Source organism: Pristis pectinata, chromosome 27 (genome assembly GCF_009764475.1).
Source record: "Pristis pectinata isolate sPriPec2 chromosome 27, sPriPec2.1.pri, whole genome shotgun sequence".
In the NCBI taxonomy this organism is placed as follows: Eukaryota; Metazoa; Chordata; class Chondrichthyes; order Rhinopristiformes; family Pristidae; genus Pristis; species Pristis pectinata.
In genome coordinates this window covers 20537622-20562316 of record NC_067431.1, presented here as the reverse complement: position 1 = coordinate 20562316, position 24695 = coordinate 20537622, and the positions used below count along the sequence as shown (strand labels likewise).

At 41.9% G+C, this 24695-nt stretch overlaps 2 protein-coding genes across 3 annotated transcripts; one reads left to right on the top strand and one right to left on the bottom strand.

The window, feature by feature from the left end:
• Positions 1-257: 257 nt before the first annotated feature.
• On the top strand, positions 258-8018 carry LOC127583638 (small integral membrane protein 35-like). Of its 2 annotated transcripts, none has more exons than XM_052039828.1 (5): positions 258-336; positions 1346-1580; positions 3415-3528; positions 4294-4327; positions 6258-8018. In XM_052039828.1, the coding sequence occupies exons 1-5, from the start codon at positions 274-276 to the stop codon at positions 6403-6405; spliced, it is 594 nt and encodes a 197-aa protein (XP_051895788.1). In that variant the 5' UTR covers positions 258-273; the 3' UTR covers positions 6406-8018. The 2 variants fall into 2 exon arrangements, with proteins under 2 accessions (XP_051895788.1, XP_051895789.1); XM_052039829.1 differs by having other exon boundaries at positions 264-336; positions 1346-1447.
• LOC127583634 (interleukin-10 receptor subunit alpha-like) lies at positions 8019-23746 on the bottom strand. Its single transcript, XM_052039814.1, has 7 exons — positions 23538-23746; positions 19942-20068; positions 16110-16291; positions 15116-15282; positions 13390-13543; positions 10926-11056; positions 8019-8680 (listed from the first exon to the last, which is right to left on the bottom strand). Exons 1-7 carry the CDS (start codon positions 23584-23586, stop codon positions 8105-8107), a joined length of 1386 nt encoding a protein of 461 aa, XP_051895774.1. The 5' UTR covers positions 23587-23746; the 3' UTR covers positions 8019-8104.
• Between the last annotated feature and the right edge of the window lie 949 nt (positions 23747-24695).

Genomic DNA, 24695 nt, shown 5'->3' with positions numbered 1-24695 from the left:
CGGAAAGAAATGGTGGGAAGATAATGTATGGAAGGCGGGTGGGGGGGGGGGGGGGATGGAGAAAAGGGGAACAAAATACGAGATGGCCCTGGGGTAAGAAGGGAAATTAGGAGAGCTGAGGTGTGAATGAAAAAGGAGAGGAAGAGTCAGGCTAGAGAGGTTTGCTCTAATCTCACCTGTGCAACTCACCTGATCTCCCAGTTTATTTTGGGCACTGTTGTGCTTGACTTGTCAGGAATCAGGACAAACCAGTTTCAGTGGTAATTGGGTTTCATGGGAGCTCTGAATTTCGACAGCAAGGACTGCATTGGCCGCACACTCACAGGGAAACAATGGGTAAGAGGACCCTGTTTTCAGTTCTGGTGTATTGTATTCATTTCTCATATTTAAGTGGGTTAGTTCTTTTCTCCCCCTGTAGTATTGGGAGATAATGGAACTGTAAAATATGTATGAGTTGTGTGTGGTTTTGAAACATGAGATCGTATCTATCTCTGTAAATATATTCACTCCATATCTTAAAATCTGTCCTTTGTTCTGATTGAAAGGTCAGAGACTGTTTTAATCTGATATGTTGATGTTACTCCAATTATTAATAACATACAGGTAAGCAATCACCCAAAAGTCTAAAGGTCTCACTGAGACCAATTACAGACCTCTGTACATCAGCCCTGTGTAGTACAGCACACACCAGATAAAAGGTACAAACCTTCCTGTCTGGTCCATGTCTCGGTGTCAGGTTTTGTATGTGCACAGTGGATGGGGTGGATAAATCCTGGCTACATGCATCTCAGAGTCCTCCTGAATGTATCCTCCCCTAATAAGGGATGCTGCTTGCACAGCTTGTTAAGGAATCAAAGAGCAGTGTGGCTAATGTTGAACTGCAGGAAACACAGCAGTCATTTTTGTGTACAGCAAATATACACAGAGAGCAGAGCAAACCAGAGCAAAACAATATTTTGTTGTAGTTTGCTTAAGAAATGAATATGGTCAGAGAAATGCGTAGAGCTTCCCCTCTGATGTTTGTAGTAGTTCTGTGGGATCATTAACCACCATCTGCAAGAACAGACAGGACCCAGGTTTAAATTCTGATGTGAATGATGGCAGTTCTGGAATCATGGCACACTCCAGATTTTGTGCTCAAGTTTCTTAAGTGGGGTTTGGCTCACAGTCTTCTAGTTTAAAGGCAAGACTGCTATCCATTAAACCACGGCTGGCACCAGTGGGTCAGAGAACTGGATCCTTCCCACAAGCAAGGTGACAGCTCCAGGCATCACCAGACCTCAGCTTTGGCCACAGCAAGGCTCCCAACAAACCCTAAGCTAATCTCCCTCTCTTTATTTTGCAGATCATCCATTCCAGAAACTCGCTACAGTTGTTCCTTCTGGTGAAATCCTCCTCCGTGTCCAGAGACAGGTCTTGCCTACGAACCATACAGAGGCAGGAAACTGTAAGGAGAGACGTGCCAACATTCCATTCATTGTTGGATGACCTGAGTCTTAAATATTTAAGCAACACCCAAAATGAAAAGAAAGCAAGAACCTCCATTTATATAGTACCTTTCAGAGTCTCAATGATCCAAGGTGCTTTATAGCTGCAAAGTACCTTTTTGAAATGCTGCCATTGTTATAAGTAATTAGTGCAAAATATTCTTCCAGAAACCATAACATGATCAGATATTCTACTTCTAATGACATTGACTGAATGGGGGGAGGGCAGGAGAATGCAGGGAGACTTTAGCAGGATATAGACAAATGAAGTAAATGGCAAGAACATGGCAGCTGGGATTCAATGTGGAAAATATGATCCATTTTGATAGAAAAAATTTAAAAAGCAAAGTAACTTTAAATATTAAGAGATGATCATGTTCAAAGAGACCTGTGTGTCCTTGTACATGAATCACAAAGTTAATGACCAAGCAGTTAGGAAAGCAAATGTTGGCCGTCATTGCGAGAAGAGAGCACAAGAGGAAAATGTCTCACTGCAGTTGTATAGGGTTCTTGTGAAACAACAACTGGAATATTATTCCGACCTAAGGAATGTAACAAAGGTTCACCAGGTTGGTTGCTGGGATGGGGAGTTGCCATAAGAGGAGAAAGTAAGCAGACTAGGCCTACACTCTCTGGAGTTGAGAAGAACGAGAAATGATGTCACTGAAACATACAAAATTCTCACTGGACTTGACTGGGTACATGAAGGGATGATGTTTCCTCTGGCTGGGGTGCCTACAACCAAGCATCACAAGTTTCAGGTTGAGGTGAGAAACCTCTGCATCCAAAGGGTAGCAGTTAGGCTTCACATTTAGGGTTAGGATTTCTATCCCTCAGAGGGCTGTGGAGCCTCAAGACAGAGATTAACAGACTTTGGATATTAAGCAAATCAAAAGAGATGGGGTTTAATGTACTAAAGTGATGCTGAGGTAAAAGATCAGCCACAAACTTATTGACTGGCAGAACAAGCATCAAGGGCCAAATGGCCTGATCCTGCTTCCATTTCTTGAATCATAAATAGTTCACAGAATGTCCAGCTGAGGAGGCAGACAGGCTCTCTCAGCTTAACATTTCAGTGGCAGGTTTGGAATGAGTTTTAAAAGAGGACCTGAGGGGTATTTTTTTTAACACAGAGAATGGTTAATATCTGGAATGTGCTGCCACTGGAGGTGGAATCAGATACAATTTCTATGTTTAAGAGGCATTTAAACAGACACTTAAGTAGGCAAGGCACGGGAGGGTACAGTCCTAATGCAGGCAAATGGGATCATTGTAGATGGGCAAAAAGGTCAGCATGGACATGGTGGGCTGAAGGGCCTGTTTCTGTGCTGTATCGCTCTGTGATTCTAACTCAGTGGAGCAGCACAGAATCACTGGAGGTGTCTGCACTATTTGCTCAGATTTCTTGACTGAAGCAAACCAACCACCTGACCTGAAGGCAAAAATTCTACCCCACGAACACAGGTGACAACAAATAGAGAGTGGAGAACCACCGGAAATGAGTTTGGATCAAGATGTGGATCCGACACAAGGTTTAAGCAATGCTTTCCATTCACATCATGGATCATCGGTGGGAAGGGAATTGGAGACACATTCACAGCAATTAAAGGGCTCCAATTCACTGGAGGTGTCCTAAGACCAGGTCCCATAAAATCAAATAGGAAATTTGGAGAATTGTCTTTGTAATTTGGTAGGATGTGGAACTAGCCATAAGATGGATGATATCCATTTAAGGGGGAGATAAATAAGGATGTGAGGGAGAAAGGAATAGAAAGGTGAGTGATGGGGTGAGATGGAGGAAGCATGTGTGCAATGGCATGGATTGTTTGTTGATTGTAATTTAAGAGTTCCAGTCAGAGACTTAGTGTGCTGCAGGTAGTGCTGTGATGTGCTGATTCTGATTACTGTGCCTCTTTCTTGTTTCCAGATGGCAGTGTAAATACTCGAGGGGTCATCATTGCCATCTGCTTGCTGCTGCTGGTTATTGTTTCACTGGCTGTCCTCTTCACGCTGTACTACAGACGTGGACGCTGCTTTAAACGTATATATATTACATGTCAGAATATGTCTCAGAATATGTATCTACATAAGTGTTGCAAATCATGTGAGATTGTATGCCAGTATCATAGTTGTGGTGTCTTAGAGTTATATTTACAGGAAGAGGTCCTTTAGTCACCAAGTACCTATCTATATTAAGCCCATTTTCCAGCATTTGGCCCAGAATCTTCCATGCCTTGGTCATTCAAGCGCTCATCTAGATACTTCCTAAATGTTGTGAGGGTGTCTGTCTCCATCCCTCCTCAGGCAGTTCGTTCCAGATTTATCACCCACTGGATGAAGAAATTCTTCCTCGGAGCTCGCCTGCTAAATCTACCACCTCTTATCCTGAACTTATGCCTTTTTGCTTTGTACACTGTGCTATGGGAAAAGTTTCCTTTGATCTACCCTATCTATGCTGCTTATAATGTTGTACACCTCTATCAGGTCTCCGCTCAGCCTCTTCCACTCCAAGGCAAACTGCCTATCTAGTCTTTTCTCAAGTGAAGCACTCCATCCCAGACAACATCCTGGTGACTCACCTCTGCATCCTCTCTAGTGCAATCACATCCTTCCGATAATGTGGCAACCAATATGTGAGGGTATTTGAGAGTATTCCATGTGTGTCTGAGGATGAATGTGTGTACTTGACACTGTGTGCTGGGTATTTGTGAGGATGTGTCTTTGGGTGTGTTTCTTCTGTGTGCCTCTGAGACTGCTTGTTGCCTCAGAGCTTTATTAACCTTGTTCCTCTTTCTGTACTTCACAGGACCCAAGCTGAAGTTCAGTCAGAATATTCTGAGGTACAGATCACAATAAGCGCTGTGTGTCCCTGACCGCGGTTTGCTGTCAGCTGGCTGGTCAACCTAGGAAGTTAGTTACTTGAGTCACAGAACATGAGACCATGACTGGTCTGGCCAGAGTGGGGAAGTGTGGGAGGAAAAGGTGGGAGGATGTGCAGCGAAAGGGGCACAGTTTGGAAAATTGCAGGGGGAGGTTGCTGCAGGGGTAAGGGAGGGAAGAGACAGGGATATGGGAGGGACGGGTTGTAGTTGATGTACAGAAAATAAATTCACACAATAAGGTATATTAGAGCTTTTTCACCCAATGCACATCTAGTCCGGGAACTTGTTGGAAGGTCCTTTTTATCAGGATATTAAAAATCCCACTGCACAATTGGCAAAGAGCAGAGAATCTCTCTTTTCTGTCTGGTCATTAGAGATCTCTCTGTCAAGCCACTGGTATGACCAATATGTGATTCCAGAGCCATCAATGTGCTTCTTTGCTGCATCCTCTGTTCAGGAACAGTATGGATAAGCACTAAGTGCCTGTATTGCCGATGTGTCCAAATCTCATTGACAGATAAGTCACACCTTATCAATACATCCTTCTATTTCTTTCTCCCTTGCACTAGATTAGCTTTTAAACTGTTTCTAATGTTCAAATGCTTTCACCTGAATGGGGGCAATTGCTGTAGTTTCTGCAAGACTTCCTTGTCTCACCGCAACAACACACACAAAATGCTGGAGGAACTCAGCAGGTCAAGCAGCAGCTATGGAGGGAAGTAAACTGTCGACGTTCCAAGTCGAAACCCTTCATCAGGATCTCAACCTGCAACGTCGACTGCTTACTTCCCTCCGCAGATGCTGCCTGACCTGCTGAGTTCCTCCAGCACTTTGTCTGTGATGCTCCTGGTTCCAGCATCTGCAGAGTCTCTTGTGTCTTCATTGTCTCACTGTCCTGGTTTGAAGATCAAAACCAGCATTGCTTCCTGTATTTCAGTCTGGTGTTTAAAATTTCATGATAACCAGTCAGAATGGTCTATATACAGCTCCATGCAAGGAGGACTGAGCATTTCAAGAACGTGGCTCACGACCATCTTCTCAAGGGCAGCTAGGGATGGGTAATAAAAGCCAGCATTTCCAGTGACACACAGATCCTGGAAAGTGAATTAGTAAAAGATAATGTGATTCACTTACACACTGAATTATCACTGAGTCTTTGGAGAATCCTTTTTATAATTGATAACTGGACCTACATATGAAACAGAAGGAAATCAAAAACGTGCCATCCAGTGGAGTGTATCACTGTTCTGTTGTTGGGTCTTTCCCTGTAAAAGCACAACGTTTAATTGTTGTGAAGTAAAACTGACTCAAAATTGAGCAGGGTTAAGTTGCTGCATAGCAAGGGGATTGCAGGTCAGAAGAATCTTGCACTAAATGTGGTACCTTTTCTTCAACAATTGTGCCTTTCAATTTGTAACACCAAATAACCTCTGGAGGGTGACAAATGACTGTTACCTGTAATTGGTGATGTCACTGAGAGAGTGCAGTGTTGCACAATTAATGATCAATGGGCTGTAGCTAGGAAGTACTGCATTGTAAAATGAATCACAGGTTAATACCTGGTCGCAGTGGAAGGAGGCAGCTTTGATTCCAGATACTCTGGTGTTAGTCAAGGTATCCGTAAAGACCTTCATTTGTCTGTTGATGTTGGTCATTATTCAGGAACTTAGTGGAAGGCTTTATTTGTCAGGCACCCAAGTAGCTTCATCCACTTCCCGCTTGTAGATTGGCCTTGAACAAAGTTCTGCAAGTGCTTCTGGTTTCTGTACAACCAAACTGCAGCAAAAAATAGGGAAACGGGAGAGTGGCCAGGGGTAGGGATGGAGGCAGAGGGGATGTATGTGAAGAGAGGAGCTGGAAATACATTAACTGCTGGATTTTTCTACAGAGAGCTGACCTTGATCCAGTTGGAGTTTGACCCACCGTTTACTGTCAGTGGGATGATGAAGACTATGGGAAACCGTGGCTCAGATCAACAGTTCCAGTATCACAACATGAGGACTAGAGAAGAGGACTTCTCTCAAGCCAATGAATAGCATCCTTGCCTCAGGATGGCTGAAATGCACAGAGAAAGACTGCATCAGCAGAAACTCCTGGGGAAATAAGGGACCTTCTTCCTATGGTTTTCTTCTGGTCATTAGGAGCAGAAGTAGAAAAATGGTGCCAGGAGAAAGTACATCTCACCCCTTTGTATCTTATTTAGATCTTGCTAAGTTTTTGCTTTGTGTACAGTGGGTGTGATCCAGCCATATCTGCTTTCAATCCCGATCAACCGAATATGGAGTAACTCTTGGATGATATGTGAAGCGGGAGCAGTGGTCTCACAAATCACTTAACTGTTTTTAAAATAGAAGTCTTTTTTGTGTATTAATAAAATCCTGCCATTCATTCTGCACTTTTACAACCTCAAGGTTTTCTGACGTTCTTGATTAGTTGGAGTTCTTCATTTTCGGGCTTTGGTTTCGATGAACCTTCCTTGTCCAATTCTCTGGGTAATGCCAGCAATGGAGCCAACACTTTTATTTTGCCTTCAGCTACTGACTGTGCGGATGATGGCCAATTTTGCCTCAGTAATGGCTGGCTGTTGGCTGGGGCCCTGTACTACTTGAGGCCAGGGATGCTCCTCTAGGCTGACACTGCACTATAATAGAGAGAGCCTTGCACCAACTGTGCCATCTTCAAGAGATTAAATTGAAGCCCCCTCTTTCCTCTTGGGTGGAAATAAAATATCCCAGAGCAATTTTTAAAAGGGCAAAGAAAAGGGGTTACTTCTGGTATCCTGGTCAATATTTATTAATCAATCTATAGTGCAGAAATAGATCACCCAGTCAATTACTAGTAGGAGCTTGCTGGGCACAAATTGGCTGCTGCATTTCCTGCAACAGTGACTACTCTGCACTAGCTGCGAGGTCATTGAAGAAGTTATCAATTTGACATCGGTGCTTTGCATCCTCTTGATATCCAGCCTTCTCTCAGTGCTTTGTGAGAAAGATTTACCAGGTGCTTTACACAGAAGTACAATGTTTCCATTTTTAAGACTTGTTTGCCAGAGATTGCAAATGTTTTCAATTTGTTTTTTTTAAAGAATCAGTTGAATTTGAACAGAAAAACTGTAAAGACTTGCATTTATATAGCAGCTCTGGTAGCCACATCTGGCCAGAAAGTACTTTGCAACTAATTGTGTTTTTTGCAATGTAGCCATTGGTATGGATGTAGAAATGTTTGTGGGAACTTACTGTGTGCCATTTTGTGCATATCAAGTGCTTAGAGAAAATGCTCAGGTAATTGTTTTGCTGATATTGGTTAAGGATAAATATCAGCCAGGACAATAGGGAGGGAACTTCTCTGATCCAGGAGATCTGCTACATCCACCTTAGAGAGAAGGCAGGTCACCAGTGTACTGTCTACTCTCAGATGCAGGATGATCTTAAAGAATTTCAGGCTAGATTTTGTGGTTAAACCTCAGCAGTGGGAATCTGAAGTTTCTGAGCCTGTAGTAGCAAGGCTCTGATTATAATGTTTGTGTCCAGAATTGAACGAAGATTTTAATACTTTTGCCATCAATGAGCTGCCTTCTACTTCTGGTGCCACACTGAGATGCACTGTCTACTAGGAAGCTTCCAGAAAGAAAGCAAATTACAATGGATGGTAAAATTGAAGCTTTTTAATAAATAATTAAATTATAAAACACATTGTGATCTCCTTCACATGATGTTTGATGTGAACATCTTTTGCTTAAAATCCATTTTCCATTAACATGACATCACCCAAACTGAGGAATCCTCTTGTCAAGTCTTCTGTTATACTAATGTCTGATATTGAGATGAGGCAGGGAGGAGAGTCCTCGATAGTCTGCTCTGAAGTGCTGCTAGCTTCCTGTTCTGAGGCTGCATTAGTCCTTGGCATCTGCCTCTGATAACCCGAAATGGATATGCTTCCAGTGCTGTCACCCGGCTCGCTCGTTGCGTCGGGGATGTGTACTGAGCTGAAGCTGACAGGCTGACAACTGTTCTGCCCACACTCTGGGTTGGTGCTCTGGAGGCTGCTCGAATCTGGCGTCTGCTGCATGTAGCGGTTCAGAGGCTCACTGAGCAACATCATCCTGTCTGACAAGTGGCTTCCAATATCGATTCCACTATCCACGGAAGATGCTTCCTTGATTTTCTGGTCCAGCCATGGGTCATCCTGTTCCAGTGTCCTGGTGACACCGTGATGAGCATCATCAGCAAACACCTTCTGCACCACCACATCTTCTGTCAAACTCCGGTAATCCATGATGTTCAAAAACTTCTTGTTCTTTTCAAAGGATTTCTGTTGGAGGAAACAATAGTTTCATTGTAAATGCAAAAGCCAACCAGTAAGATGTAGAGCATAAGAAGGGAAAGGTTTTGAACCACAATAGACAGAGCTTGTGAGGGATCTAAAACCCTTTTTAAGCCCAGTTTCTAGCCAGAACTGAGGTGCCAGGCACACCTTTCAAAAGCCTAAAACTGAACCTCAGCATGACAAACGTGAATCCATTTGAACATTCCTGTTTCGAGGTGATGAATCCTGGGCACTGGGGGAATACCTGAAGGTACATCTTACAAGGATCAGGATGCGCATAAAGGATATTATGGCTCCTGAAAAACTCTGAGCAGAGCTGGCACAATCTTGGGTAGCTGGATATATTCTTGAAGAACTGTGACCCACAGGGCTACTACCTGGTGCTTGAAAGTGGGATAAGGTTAGGTAGCTCTTTCTCAACAGGCATGGGCACAATGGGCATCCTTCTATGATGCAAAATTTCCTCTGAGTCACTAATCCCTCTTCCTACACCATTCTCTGCTAGACAGCCTGAAACAGATGTGAGGGCCCTTTGTTTGCGACCAAATACCAGGAGACGGAATTTGGTGTAATTGATAGAAAAATTAAAAGACAGCTGAGGAACAATGTTTTGACCCAGATGGTGGTGGGCCTGCAACTCTGCCTGAAACCTGTCAATGAGGCATGAAGCTTCATAGCATTCAAATGCCCTGGGATACAGATGAGATTCTATAACCTAGAAGGACAGGCTAGTATAAATATGATGGACCCAACAGCCTCTATCTGTGGCATTAAATCCTAAGCTATTTCTCCTTAGGTAAGGATTGGTTCGAGTCGTCTCTAGGGTCACCTTAAAATCAGCCTGATTCAATATTGTTGGATGCTGTTAAATCATACTTTGGTCAATGAAATTGGCCTTCATTGCACTTGTTTTACTACAGGTGCAAAAAGGTGCAATTCCTGTAGTAAAACAAGATGGGGGCAGCACAGTAGCGTAGCGGTTAGTGCGACGCTATTACAGCGCCAGCGATCGGGGTTCAATTCCCGTCGCTGTCTGTAAGGAGTTTGTACGTTCTCCCGTGTCTGCGTGGGTTTCCTCCGGGTGCTCCGGTTTCCTCTCACATTTTAAAGACATACGGGTACGTTAATTTGGGTTTAAAATGGGCGGCGCGGACTCGTTGGGCCAGAAGGGCCTGTTACCATGCCGTAAATAAAATTTAAATTTAAATTTAAAGTTGGCTGAATAACTGAATGACCAAAGATCAAGGTGGAAAACAAGAGGTATAGCACATATTGATCCTGAAACTTCTGCCACTAAGAACAGGTAGTAAGTAGAGCGGCCTCACCAAAGATTTGTAACCGAAGAGTCCTCAATCTTTACTTATTTATTCAAGGGGAGTGGGCACTGCAGGAAGGCCAGTGTTTGTGTCCCCCTGATGGTGAGCTACATTCAACTACAGCAGTCAGACAATGAATGCCTTGCAGTTGTCCGATACAACTTGTCAGACCATGTCAGAGGGTAGCTCTGGGGCTGGAGTTGCTTACAAGCCCTGAATAGTTAAGCATGGCAAGATTCCTTCCCTAAAAGACTCTAATGACCCAGTTAAGTTTTTACTTTCCAATAGCTTTGTAGTAGTTTCCAATCCTACCTTTTTATTCCAGATGTAAATGTCTCAAAGGGAAGTAGAAATGAACATTACATGCAATGCTTGCCGATAATGCCCACATCCCATGTATGAATAAGACATGAGCGAATAATGAATTCAAATTTGAAAAGAGTTCATGGTCAGAATTGCAATCACTCATCTGGATAATTAATCATTAACACTACCATACTGAATGAGCAAATGAGGCCTCAGGATTAATAGAGCAGTAACATTATCATCCAATAACATTGTCATCCTGAAAGGGATGTGGAAAATGCTATATAAATGCAAGCTTCCTTATACTTTTAATATTACCATTATGCTAGTGTACTTGCATTGTTCACTCTATCCTGTTTAGTAACCTTGATAAGTGGAAACTAAATAGGATAGGGAAAAGATGCTTGTTGACCTACAGTCAGACAGCCAAGTTTAGGTTGTGGCATATGGCCAACAACAGGAGTAGGTCAGCAGGAAGTCTGGGCAAAGTTATACCACTGGGCTCATGCAAAGCCCTGACATGATATAATTCTGGAAAGAAGAGATTAGATCAGATTTCTCGGCTGCAATTATCTGATAAACTCTCAGCGTGTGAGAGCAGAACTTACCAAGACAGCTGGGGTTGTTCTTTGTTTCTTCAAGTAATTCTGGCAGATCATCACCAAGCAAAAGCAGACAACGATCAGTGCGATAACAGCACCAATGACGCCAAAGACAACATCAATCAGCCTCTCCAAATCTGAAAAAAAAGGTCACTAATTATCAGTAGAGGTAACAAAATAAATAAAAACTTAATTCTGTCCCTTGAGATTCATCTGCAAGACAATCAACACAAAAGATGCATTTCACTGTGTGTTTCAATAATCATGTGACTAATAAAGATATCTTATCTTATGAGATCAATACCTATCCAAATCTTAACTCCATGTACCTGGGTGCATTTTGCTCTTTGTGGATTAAAAATCTGTAAATCTCAGGATTAAAATTATTATCTGAGCAGGGGGTTCCGTTACCAAAATCCTTCATATGAGGAAGTCTTCTCTAACTCCTCTCCTAAATAGCCTGGCTCAAATTTTAATGTTAACACATGCACCCCTCCCCCACACCCTGCCCTCAATCCCACCTACAGTCAACTTCATGTTCTAGACTATCCTATTAAGATCTTTTCACAGTCCTCAAATCTGCCCTTAAACTTCCACATGTTGCAGGCAATAACAGTTTATATTTTTTCTCCAAGGAATTGGATAGGTTGGGTAAGTGGGCAGATACTTGGCAGATGAAGTTTAATGTGGATAAGTGTGAGGTTATCCACTTTGGGAGCAGGAACAGGAAGGCGGATTATTATCTGAATGGTGTGGAGTTAGGTAAGGGGGAAATACAAAGGGATCTAGGAGTCCTTGTTCATCAGTCACTGAAAGTGAATGAGCAAGTGCAGCAGGCAGTGATGAAGGCTAATGGAATGTTGGCCTGTATTACAAGAGGAATTGAGTACAAAAGCAAAGAGATTCTTTTGCATTTGTACAGGGCCCTGGTGAGACCACTCCTGGAGTATTGTGTACAGTTTTGGTCTCCAGGGTTAAGGAAGGATATCCTGGCTATAGAGGGCGTGCAGCGTAGGTTTACGAGGTTAATTCCGGGGATGTCGGGACTGTCTTATGCTGAGAGGTTGGAGAGACTGGGATTGTACATGCTGGAATTGAGAAGATTGAGAGGGGATCTGATTGAAACATACAGGATTATTAAGGGATTGGACAAGATAGAGACAGGAAATATGTTCCAGATGTTGGGGAAGTCCAGGACCAGGGGGCATGATTTAAGAATAAGGGCTAGGCCATTTAGGACAGAGGTGAGGAAAAACTTCTTCTCCCAGAGGGTTGTGAATTTGTGGAATGCACTGCCTCAGAGGGCAGTGGAGGCCAATTCTCTGGGCACTTTCAAGAAGGAGCTAGATAGGTTTCTTATAGATAGGGGAATCAAGGGATATGGGGACAAGGCAGGAACAGGATATTGATTGTTGAGGATCAGCCATGATCTCAAAATGGCGGTGCAGACTCGAAGGGCCAAATGGTCTACTTCTGCTCCTATTGTCTATTGTCTAATCTAGTGTTGCGATGTTGTTTTGTATGGATGGATCCATTCATTAATTCATAAATGGAGCAGCATCCTCATGATTGTTTTGTTTATCAAGCCAACATGAAAATATATTTTGCCCAAGAAATATTTATGGATCAAAATAATGCCCAATGGATCACCAGGTTCACAATGAAAATTACTTAAGCAAGAAGAGCTATATATTATCTGGTGCCTTTTATGCCACAGTGCTTTATCTGTCAGATTCCTACTGAGCTGGGGAATCTGTTGAATTGTAGATAAATGTACTGGCAAATCTGGCACTGCGACAAAGGACACGATAAAAGGCTTTTGATGTTGATTGAAGATTAACTGTTATGATCATTATCAAAGCTTAATAGTGGTTATTAAAGTGTTATCCAAAGAGACCATCCCAGGCAGTACAGCATTCCTTTGTGTTGAAGTAGGATCAGCCCTGGTCTGTGCTCAGATCCAGTTTTGCAGCTTGAAATTTCCAACTCCGAGCAGGAAGTGCAACTAACTGAGTCACAGCTAACAACTTCCTCGTTTCAAGTTTGTATTGTGCATACGGCTTCCCAGTGTTTATATTGCAATGTGCCATGCTGTGGAGGGGGCATGATGCCAATGTGCTTCAGACTTCCCACTCTGTGTATTCCATTCTTAGCCTTTCCACTGAGATATGGTGCCAAACAAAGTCCCATTGTTTCCCAACAAGGGTACTGGGAAAATTAGCAGGCCAATGAAAAGAACATTTTGAAGTGGGAAAAAGTTCAGGGAGTTTTTGAGAGGAAATGGATCAATTACAGACTTCTCAACTCAAGAACTACAGACCAGAATGGGAGGTAAAATCTTTCTCAATCTGGCTGGTCTCTATTCATGTGGGTTTGGTCTATCTGTTAGCCCAGATTAATCTTTTCAAACTAAACTAATAATAGATTCTATAAAGATGCCAATAATGTATAACTTGATATCCTACTTTACCTGGATTAGGAGTTGGGACATCTACACATTTCTCTTCTGTAAAGTTGCTTTTCCTTTCATCTCCGTTCACTTTTGCTCTGACTCTGATGCAATAGATATTTCCTGGTCGCACTTTAGTTGTGAATAGTTCTCCTGAACTCTGACTTTCCATAGACTGTTGGAACACAAACAGGAGAAACTTTAGAAAAGCAGACAATATGCTATTCATATCAAAACAGTACCCAAGAAGGTAGTTCCAACTAGCACTATTCACATTACAAAGAGCTTGCAAGCTACTTATAGCCGGTGAAAAGTAAGTTTGTAGATCTAACTGTGGAGTCATTTGATGTGGTAAACAGTTCAGATTCACCATCTGAGTCACCATGCTGATACTGGCATGTTCAACATGGGAAAGCTAAGCTTTGGACTTGAGATTCTCAAAACTCTCCATCCCTGGGGTTTCCATCACCATGTTGTGGGACTGTTGTAGGCTAAATTGTGAAAACTGCTTTCTATGATCTATTGACAACTTCCACTGCATCATGTGAGAACTGGAATGGCGAAAGGCAAGTTAGATTTACCTATCATTGTCATCTTAACAATTAGTATTTCATCCAAAGCTAGCCACATTGCTAGGTGGATTGCCACCTGGCAATACCATGCCCTGAACCACTCTTCCTCCATTGATAGTATGCTTCTCCTTGGTTGTTGGTGCAGTTACACAGACAACACACAACTAGGAATCTGCACCCTGGCCTAATATTCCATACCAAATCAATGTGAGAGGGAAAATAAGAAGATAATTGACTGTACTGCCCCATCAAGGGATGGTATCTGTGTCCCAAGTGTAACACTACATGTTCTTCTGAATTCACTTGTAAGAGATGAGAAGCAAGACAAGGCCACAAGGGAAGGAAAATATTTATCTAACATTCTTGTTTTGTTTTTCAAATCTTTCCATGACCTTGTCCCCTCCTTAGTTCCATAACTTTCTCTAGACCCATAACCCTCAAAGAACACTGCATTCCTCCAAGTCTGGCCTCTTCTGCATCCCGGATTCACAATGTTTCACCATTGGCTATTATTCCTTTGATAGTCTGAGTGCAAAGCTCACAAACTGCCTTCCTAAATCTATTTGCCTCTCTACTTCTCTCTCCTCCCTTAATGTGTTCCCTGGAAACCCCTCTCTGATTATACTTTTGGTCACTGGTCTTATTCTCTCATGAGGTTTGAGGTCAAACATTGCCCAATAATGTCTCTGTAAAATGCTGTAAGCTGTTTTGCTATGTTAAAGCCCTGTATAAATACATTTGATTAGTTTGGTCAAAGAAACCTTGGATACCAAACCAGTGTGGACCTAGCAATGCTCAGCTGGATATCATACAAGTGGCCTCTACACTTCTAAAACAGGAAAGAGAAAATTCAATCATGGGGTTTTCTGTTCGATGTCTGATAACTCCACCTTGCAAAACTTTGGTAGGATGAAGGATGCATTACTAACCATATACCCTGCTGTGTCTAGTACCTCTAGAATGGCTCACACTTGAAAAACATTCATTTGAGAGGAGCAACAGGAGATGTTTGGTCCTGTCCTCTCAGGAAGGAATAGGAAGATGTAGGTGGCAGTTGAGCTGGGAGGGTGGACATGAGTCACTAATGTCCAAATTTGCCATCAGCAATTGCCAATTTTATAAAAATTACCAACATCATCAGGAATTGCAACTGTCAGAAATCCACAAGCACTTACCCTTTCGGTGTCATTTGCACGGATATAAATGATGTACTTCAGTGAGTCTGGGTACAGCTCCTCCATTGACCTGTTTCTTTTTGCTGTGTGCAAGGTGGGCGGGAATATTCTGACTGTAATCTCATTACGGTCTGCTTTGGTATCAAAGGATGGCAAACCCAAAGAGGCTGAAAGGAAGTGAAACCCAAAATTAGATTTTGATATGCAAACAAAATGAAAATGAATTAATCTGCCAATATTAATAGGTGTGGAAATACATGGTGAATGTCTTAATAGGTGTGCAATAATGAGCAAATATATCAGTGTGAGCATGTCGGTAAGTGAGTTTGCCAGTGTCTGTATTAATAAGCATGTAAATCAGTGGCTATGAGTGTTCAGTGTTGGTGTTTGAGTAAATATGAATATGTGTGCTGGTCTGAACATGTCATTGAGTGTGAATATACCTGTGAGTTTGTAAGACTGAGCCTGTCCCTGAGTATAAGTGAGTCAGTCAGGATGTGAATGTTATTATAAGTATATAGTTCTTGCTGTCTGTTGGTTCTGGACTGGTCCAGATCTGTTGTGGTGATGTCACACAAACAAGATTGTCCCAGGATAAACCTATGTCATGGTAGCTGAACGCATAGCCTGCGGTTCGATCGGTGTCAGTGGCTAGCAAGGAATTACATCAGCCAGACTTTCAGCTTCTAAATGTAAACCTTTTGGTTAGGATGGAGTTGATCAAGGGCTGGAACCTAGGGGGGAAACTTTTTCACCTGGAGGGTTGTCAGTATACGGAATGAGCTGCCAGAGGAAGTGGTTGAGGCAGGTATCTTAACAACATTTAAAGGACACTTGGACAGGTACATGGATAGGAAAGGTTGAGAGGGATATGGGCCAAACACGAGCAAATGGGACTAGCTTAGATGGGCATCACGGTCAGCATAGACCACATGGGCTGAAGGGCCGGTTTCCCATGATATATGACTCTATGATTCTATAAGAAATCACTTACTGGAATCAAAGGGTTTAAAATGATTAGTTCTTTCCCATTTGGAGGTTGTGTTGCCAATCACACTTCTGACACCAGCAATAAAGCTAATGTTGAAGTCCCAGGTCTCCTCGGTGAGGTCACAGTAATGGTGGGAAGTCCCTGTACAGTGCGGCACGGGGATACAGTCTTCATCATATCCATACCTGCGAGTTAATAAAGAGACTGATCAGTACCTTCACATTATTATGCAAGCTGACACTCTTCAAAAAACAGCCGCCTATGTACTTTTCCTATTGCTAACTCTTGTTGGCCATATTCCTGAAGGATCTATCACATGACCTTCTGCCTTCAACCCCATCTGCACACCCACCCCACCCTGATTCTGTAAAAAAGATACAGGGGAGTGCTCCAAACCAATCTTTGTACCTCCACCAATATGTAAAACACATTATCTGCTCATTACTACATTGCTGTTTGTGTGATCTTGCAGCACACTGTTGTGTGTTTTCTGTATTAACGAGTAACTACACTTCAAAGTGCTTTCACCATCCCGAAAGGGAATTTGAAAGGTACTAGTGAAATGCTGCTTTAGATGCCATGTCAAAATTATTCTCTGATATCTGTTACATGTTTGAAAAAAGTGCTGTGTTGAGATGTGTCCATTATTACAAAACACAAGACCTTGTCGGCACTCTGGGATGATCTTAAACATTTACACTTTGGACACACAAAATATTGAGTGTTGGTATTAATATGTTGACACAACATCACTTGGCAGAAACATTAATCAACACTATCTTCACAACAGGGGACAGAGTATTGTTGTCCAATTACCCTGACCCACTGTGCACTGAACTTCTTGGCTCTCCATGGTCAGGCTGAATGGAGGACTGAGACAACCTGTAACCTTTTCAACAAACCTGCAAATAGACTCAGTAAGAATATTGGGAGTTCCAGGCTTACAGATAACCAATTTCATTTGCGTTTTTTATAATAAACTTGTGGGCAGACATAGTAAGAATGGGTTTTTTTTCAGAGGAATGTGAATTGTCTTTACATGTAAATAAACTGGATGATTCATAACCAAACTAGTAGCAAGAAAGGTTTTTGAAAAAGAGGCAATGCTCTTGATATTCAGCCTCATGCAGCTAATTGCACTCTCTTGAAACATGGCTATGCCTGCACAATAACACTTTTCCCAAGGACTGCACACCCAAATGCATCTCGATGCCCCCAGTGACAAGATCAGGGAAATGAACATCAGCATTATTGCTAAGGTTATGCAGGGGTCCCTTCTCAATACAGGCTCCTGAGGGGTGAACCAACATGCGTGTAACATACCACTGGACAACATTCAGATCTATGTTTTGTAGAGTATAAATAAGCTGTATTTAAAAGCTGTTTTTGGCCTTACAGTTCTGAGACATCTCAAGGTTCAAGTAGGGTCACCAGCACCTGCTCAGGCAATTAGGGAAGAGTGATAATATGTCGGCCTTCCTAGTGACAATAAAAGGTCCTTAAAGCTTCCCTGTTGTAGCTTATGAGGCTGGTATATGGTGTTCTGGTTTGAATGCTGTGTTGAAATTGTTCTTTACGTCACAGTTTATTTCTTGGTTTAAAGCACTTTGCTGAGATGAATCCGTAATTGCAACACACAAGAAATCGTCATTACTGTGCATAGTTTTTAAACATTTCCACAACTGGACACAGGACATCCCCAATGTTGCAACATCACTGATATAGAACACAATGTTAGTGAAAGTCAGTATTAAACAAAACATTTATAAATCAGGAAGTCAGCTGTAAAATACTGGTATCTGAAATACTGAGCGCATTGAACTTCTTGAAATCTTTTGATACTAGTTATTTCTGTGAGTCATTATGTTAGTCCCCACGTAAAGCTATTTAAATTCTTTCACCAACCCAAACCCCCACTAAATCTATGCTTGAATTTGATGTGGATGTTCTTTCTGTTAACTTACAACCCCCAACTTCCCCAGCTTCCTGTTCAATGTTAGTGACCTGGTCTTGGTTATATGGGGAATTATTTCATACTTTGCTAATGATGCATAACTCAAATGTGGTTTTAAAAAAATTGAGGGGGGTTCAGCAATAGAATTCAAGAGGACATTGACTAAACTTTCCTCTCCTGTTATCCACCACCTCATTCACTAACTTTCAAAAAAACAATTACATATCTTCGCTTCATCCTAGATCATGAATTTACAGAAATTAAGACCTAAACTTATCATCTCACCTCACTTACTTGCGCAAGTTTATCCCTGACAGAATAAGTTTAATACCTCTTAAAAAGACTTACATGACTCATCTTCTACTATCTATCTTGGAATTATCCACCACTTTAGTCCTTGGGCTAGCTCATTTGGCGTCACCCTTGGGTCAGATTGTGGGATCAAGTTCCACTTTGGGGGTGACACAATAGCACAGCTAGTAGAGCTCCTGGTTTACAGCCCCAGTGACTCATATGCGCAGCTTAAATTAGCATCATGGTTGGCACGGATATTGTGGACTGAAGGGCCTGTTCCTGTGCTGAATTTTTCTATTTTCTCAATGTTCAGGCATTGCCTGTGTGGATTTTGCATGTTTTCCCTGTGACCACATGGGTTTCCACTGGGAGATCTGGTTTCCTCCCACATCCCAAAGACAAGCGGGAATGAGGGGAGAATAAAATGGGATTAGTTATGATTAGTGTAAATGGTTGCTTAATGGTCAGCACACACTCAGTGGGCTGAAGGGCCTGTTTCTGTTCTGTATGACTTCTAAAACAATATGCAGAAATTCTAGGCTGAAGCAAGTACAGAGATATCAGTAGTGCCATTCAATGAATGCAATTAATGCCACTCTCCTGCTATTTGCCTGTGGCACTCTTTTGCTTTGTGTAATGATTAATTGATTCATGGTGACTGTGTCTGACCTTTCTAAGAGATTATACATCACCATTCAGCCTACACAGGAAATGTTGGGAGGATAATTAATGAGGTGAAAGACTTGCATTTAACTAGCATTTTACAAACCCTAAAGAGACCTCAAAACATTTTATATCCAACTGAAGTTTTCTTTGTAATGTCGTCATGGTACGGTAGTGTATTGGTCAGCATAACGCTATTACAGCCCCAGCGATTCGGGTTCAATTCCGGCCACTGTCTGTAAGGAACTTATACGTTCTCCCCATGTCTGCGTGGGTTTCCTCCGGGTGCTCCGGTTTCCTCCCACATTCCAAAAAAGACGTATGAGTTAGGAAGTTGTGGGCATGCTATGTTGGCACCAGAAGTGTGGCGACACTTGCGGGCTGCCCCCAAAACATTCTATGCAAAAGATGCATTTCACTGTGTGTTTCGATGTACATGTGACTAATAAAGATATCTTAAATATAGGAAACAAGATTCCATAAACTGCTTTGAGATAAATAAATAGATAATCTTTTTTATTTAGTAACATTGGCTGTAAAGTAATACGTACTGATCAGAAAATGTAGGAAAATTCGTCTGTTCTTCAAATTCTGCTCTAAAATTTTGAGATGCAACCAATTTAACATTTGAAATAAAAAAAAACATCTCCAATGGTTGGGCAATCCCTCAATACCACCCTGCAAATTCCAAATTTTTTTTTGTCCTCAAGTCTCTGGCATGGGGATTGAACTCATGGTCCTTATAATGCAGCAACCATCACCACCCCCACCACCCAGCCACATAACCCCACCACACATGTCCACCCCAACCCTCCGGCCATGCCCAAGATTCACTGAGGTTAACTGTAGTTGATGGACAAAATCTTCAACTCTCCTCAATGCTCACCAGCTGTATTTTGGTAATGAGAAATGAGACCCCTTTACCTGCAATACTGCACGTCATATCGAACTTGTTGTGAATCATTCCGGGCTGGACTCCAATGAAATATGTTTTCAGTATTCACAGAAACGAAATGAGGATTTTCCGGGGGCCATAGGGTGGTTTCAGCTCCTGTAAAAATAAATCCCAGTGTATAGCAATCAAAACAATGCTCTACAAGTTGATCTGTCAGTTGCGTTTTGCAATTAGTAATCCTCTGAACTTCTGCACATTATCTGAACTCATATTTCTCTTATGGGAATTGAAAGTTGGGGAACATAATGGGGAATTATGATGGGATTACGAGGAGCAGGGAATAACAGTAAAAGTATGCAGACAACCGGGGTGACTGGAATTGTAATCAAATTGTAAACTGTGTTAGTTATGCTTGTATGAATCAGGTCTCCTATGTAATTCCTACCATAATTCATATAAAAGAATTACATCCCATTTACATGAACAAAATACAGCCCCATTGAAACCAAAGAAATACAACCTACTACGCTGAGAATGTTGTCAATGCACAATAGGATTACGCGGACCAGAAGACAAAGTTTGACTCCACCTGGTTCACTTTGCAATTCTCAAGGCAAATGCTTTAAAAAAAATACCCTATAATTCAACAATAGCTTAAGTCTATACAAAAGGAGACAGACAAACATGCTGGGATCAGTCCCTGGTGTGTTCTGGCTTGGCTTGAAGGAGATGGGGTGGGATAATGTGAGAACTGGAAATGGAACAGGTCTAGATGGCATTCACAGCTTTATTTGTTTTGCCTATATTGCCTATGCAAGTTTTGCATATGGACACAAATGATTGCGTGTATCTTGTACAGTAGACCATGGGACACATGGACTGCAGTACTGATCATTTATGTAGAATATATAAAAAATTACAGCTCGGGAAAATATCTTTTATCCCAACAATCCATGTCAATACTTATACTCTATCACCAGAAAACCTAATCATTTCTTATGTACATATCTGGAATGTACTCATGAATGTACCAGTGTTACATTCACTTCCTATACCCCACATGGTAGTAAGTTTGACAATCTAATCACTCTTCAGGTAAAGTCTTTGATTTATTAATAACTATCTAGTAATTATTGATCCTTAGTTTTAGAGCTTTTCTGAAATGGAAACATCTTTTCTGCATGTTCCCTATTAAACCCCATCATAATATTACAGATCTCTATCAGGTCGTCTCAGAGTTTTGTGATTTGTGACCTCAGTACCCACTGTGGCAAGTAGATCTGCTCATTAGTGACTGCTGCATTGTCATGAAAACCAACCCCAATCAGTTCATAAACGACCAAGTCTGACCTTTTGTGATTATTTACCACCAAAAGTCCCTACTTTTTGCATAGGGGAATACCAAAGATCTTCAGGATTATGCAGATTAGAGTTGACTTCACCCTAGCAAAAAATTGGAAAACATGGATCTGTTGCAGTGCTCTCTGAGTTTGAGTGTGGGAGGGGAAGGTCACGGAAACACAGTCAGTGCTCCTGGTTCTCACAGCTATTCAGCTACACTTTCCAGATATATTTTGCATTCACTGTTAGAATTTTTTGAGGATGTAACTGGTAGATAAGGGAAAACCAGTAGATGTGGCGTTTGATTTTCAGGAAGTCTTTGATAAAGATCCACATAAAAGGTTAGTGCGTAAAATTAAAGTGCATGGTCCTGGGGTAACATAATGGCATAGACTGAAGATTAGTTGAGGAGAGACAGGAGAGAGAAAATGAGAATAAACGGTCTTTCTTTGGGTGGAAGGTGATAACTGGTGGGATCATTGCTTTTTCATAAAGCAATTCATAACACACAGCAATGAATTGGATGAGAGAATGAAACATGAAATTTCAAAGTTTGCTGACAATACTAAACTGGGTGAGATTGTAAATTGTGTGAAGGATGCAAAGAAGCTTCAAGGCAACTTAGATGGCTCGGGGAAAAGCACGGCAGAGACAGTACAATGTGGATCAATGTGAAGTTATCCACTTCAGTAGGAAAAACAGACAGGTAGTGTATCATGTGAATGGACTTAGATCAGGACATGCTGATGTGCAAAGAGACTTAGGTGTTCTTGCACTGTCACTGAAAGCAAAGATACAGTTACGGCAAGCAGTTGAGAAGTCAAATGGTATTCTGTCCTTTTAAGAGCAGGAGCAACGATTTTCTGCTACAATGATACAGGGTTTAGACGAGGCCACACCTGCAGCATGGCGTGCACTTTTGTTCTCCCTTACCTAAGTAAGGATATACTTGCCATTGGGTGTGTAAATCAGATTGATTTCTGGGTCAGCAGAACTGCTGTATGAGGAGAGATTCAAAGAATGAGGGTGTATCTGATTGAAAGTTACAAAACTGTATGAGGGAGGATGTTTCTCCTGGGTGGGGTGTGTAGAACGGGGGCGGGGGAGGGGGGGAGGGTCAAAGTTTCAGAATACTGGTTAGGAGATTTAAGACTGAGATGAGGAGCGATTTCTTTACTCACAGTGGTGAAGCTGTGGAATTCACTAGCACAAAAGGCTGCAGAGGCCAAATTGTTGAATATATTTAAGAAGGAGATCGATCACTTTCTAGATGCAAAAGGCACCAAGCACACAGGGAGAGAGCAAGAGTATGGTATTGAGACAGGTGACCAGCAAGCTCAAAAGGCCCACTGCTCCTCTTTACTGTGTTTCTATGACGGATTATTATCTACGCCAAAAAGCAACCATTTGACCGTACAGAGATCCTCGGTATTGCACGGCACAGCACAGACAATGCGCTCAAGTCCTTCTTGAGGGATCTTAAACCACAATCATCTGATCGAAGAGTGATAACCAGTCACAGAACCATGGCTGCTTTCACATATCTCACAAACTTTGATGTTCATCTACAATTATTATTGTGTGACCCCCCCCCATAACAAAATGCACAGCATCTTAATTTAATTCAGAAATACTAACATTAGAACAGTAACGCCAAGAGTCTCCCAACAAGCTTGCAAACTCAGTTGAATTGTCACGTCTGTAATTTAAAAAAAACTCCTTCCTTCGGCAAAAATTTTCAGCTTCAAGGCCTGAGCTCCCAGTCCGGCTGACGCTCCCGGTGTAGAGCTCAAGATGTGCAGTCTGTGGGATGTGATCCTAAACCAACACGACCACTCGGAGAACAGGGGACTTGTCCCCAGTGAGCGCGCCAATATTCCCCCCTCATTAAACATTAATTTAAAAAATCCGATTGGTAACATAACTGCTTTCCCTGCAGAACGTTGTGTGTGCAATGGATCGCTACGCGAGTGTATTTCAGAAAATATTTCAATGGCTGAAAGGCGCTTTGTGAATCCCGCGCTGGTAGAATATTGGTCTTGTCTTGAGTCGTAGTCTGAGACCAGGATCAACTACACCCAAGAAACAACAAAACAAGCACGGCTCCTCAAATTCTCTCATTGCAACATATTGAGAGTTATTGATCGAGAAGACAGAATCACACACAACAGCAAATGGAAAGTTTTAACTTTTACATATATATATATATGCGATTGTTTTTGCAGATTAAAAGTAAGTTTGCTTTAAAAATATTTTCGCTATTCTTCTAACATAGCAGACCTACCAGAGAGAGTGATCCACAGTAACAGGTGAGTTGTAATCTGAAGTTCCATTGCCGTTTGCTGTTACAGTATTTAGATCTCTCCAGAGCATGCAGACCGTTTCTTCAGCCGTACTGAACTAATCCAACCTTCTGCAGGGCAGGGCCAGGTATAAGCGTGGGAGGGTCGGAGTAAGTTTCAGCTTCCGCCAGACAACTACAGTCAGAAATCAGCAGTGGCGGGGAATTTCCTTCAAACTGTCCCAAAAGCTGACGCACTGACCTCACAAACGTGGGAGTCCGCAGAGGGGAAGTGGACTGTCAGACCCAGTCTGAGCTCCTGAAGCTGAAAGTCAACAGTTAAAGGATCGAAACCAAAATCTGGACTGGGCGCTAATTCTCAACAATGATCACGAACGCATTTCAAATTCTACATTTATGGTGCTAAAATTGTAAAAAATATATAAATTTTGTGCATTTTTGAATGGAGACACGAGAGACCTGCAGATGCTGGAGCCTGGACTAAAACACAAAGTGCTTGAGGAACTCGGCGGGTCAGGCAGCATCCGTGCAGGCAAAGGCATGGTCGACGTTTTAGGTCGAGACCCCCCATCAACCTCATTAATTAACCTACGTATTCATAAAATGAAATCTGCCCAATAACTTTCGCAAATATTTTCGTAAATATTGATATTTATGTTACAATTTCTGTGAAAACACGACTAAACTCTGATTATTTAATAGGGATTCATTGCCCCAAAATTGCACCCAATTTCATCAGCCCCATAGGAAAAGTAAGTCGAAACTTCTACTTTGGTTTGTTTCCAGCTTTACATTTTATATTAAAAATCCACTCTATTAATCACCATACTTATCAGAGCTGGTGAACATCGGTAGTAGAAGGGATATAATCCAGAATAATTTTGCTCTTCATTAATGTTGTACATCTGGAGGTAGGAAGGGAAAATACCAGATTGTCCCCATCCCTCCCGCAAGTCGATGTTGTGTAATACAGGCGAACAAGATGTCATGTTCTCTAACTGGTCTATGTTGAAATAGCTACCTTCTGCTTGGGAAGCACTGTGATAGCCCGAATAGAGCAATTGGATGAGGGGTGGGTGCAAAATCTCATGCTCATTCCTTATCTGTTGGTGGCTTTCAAAACATCTATGAATGGAAATG